The sequence below is a fragment of the Palaemon carinicauda genome, chromosome 26, assembly GCF_036898095.1.
Source record: "Palaemon carinicauda isolate YSFRI2023 chromosome 26, ASM3689809v2, whole genome shotgun sequence".
In the NCBI taxonomy this organism is placed as follows: Eukaryota; Metazoa; Arthropoda; class Malacostraca; order Decapoda; family Palaemonidae; genus Palaemon; species Palaemon carinicauda.
In genome coordinates, this window is record NC_090750.1 from 11,330,817 (window position 1) to 11,331,274 (window position 458).

Genomic DNA, 458 nt, shown 5'->3' on the forward strand with positions numbered 1-458 from the left:
CTAAAGCTAATGCATATGATGGTGTGTATAATGAGCTGGGGACAAAGGAAGGATTAAACAAGATGATAAAGCTATCGAAGACTAGAAATAAGAGCACCAAAGATATTACACACATTAAACAAATAAAAGATCAAGATAGTGTAGTACTTAGAAAGGAAGAATGTTTTGAACAGCTGTTAAATGAAGAAAATCATAGACTATCAAGAGATGATGGACTGATGGATTTTGGCATGGTAATAAGTTTCTCTAGGCAAGAGGTAATAAATGCACTTAGGAAGATGAAGAATGGGAAGGCAACTGGACGAGACATGATTCCTGTAGAGGCATGGAAAGCCTTAGGAGATGAAGAAGTGGATATACTGTATGATCGCATGATAAAGATTTTTGAGCAGGAAAAGATACCAAATGAGTGGCGTGGGAGTATATTGATCCATATCTTTAAAGGGAAAGGTGATATC

The 458-nt window shown here is 36.5% G+C and overlaps 1 protein-coding gene across 1 annotated transcript in view; it reads left to right on the forward strand.

The window, feature by feature from the left end:
* The first annotated feature begins 278 nt into the window (after positions 1–278).
* LOC137619782 (uncharacterized) overlaps positions 279–458 on the forward strand; it is a 339-nt gene continuing 159 nt past the window's right edge. The window contains exon 1 of the mRNA XM_068350084.1: positions 279–458. This exon is cut by the window's right edge and continues 159 nt beyond it. Within this exon, the coding sequence (XP_068206185.1) occupies positions 279–458 (180 nt within the window).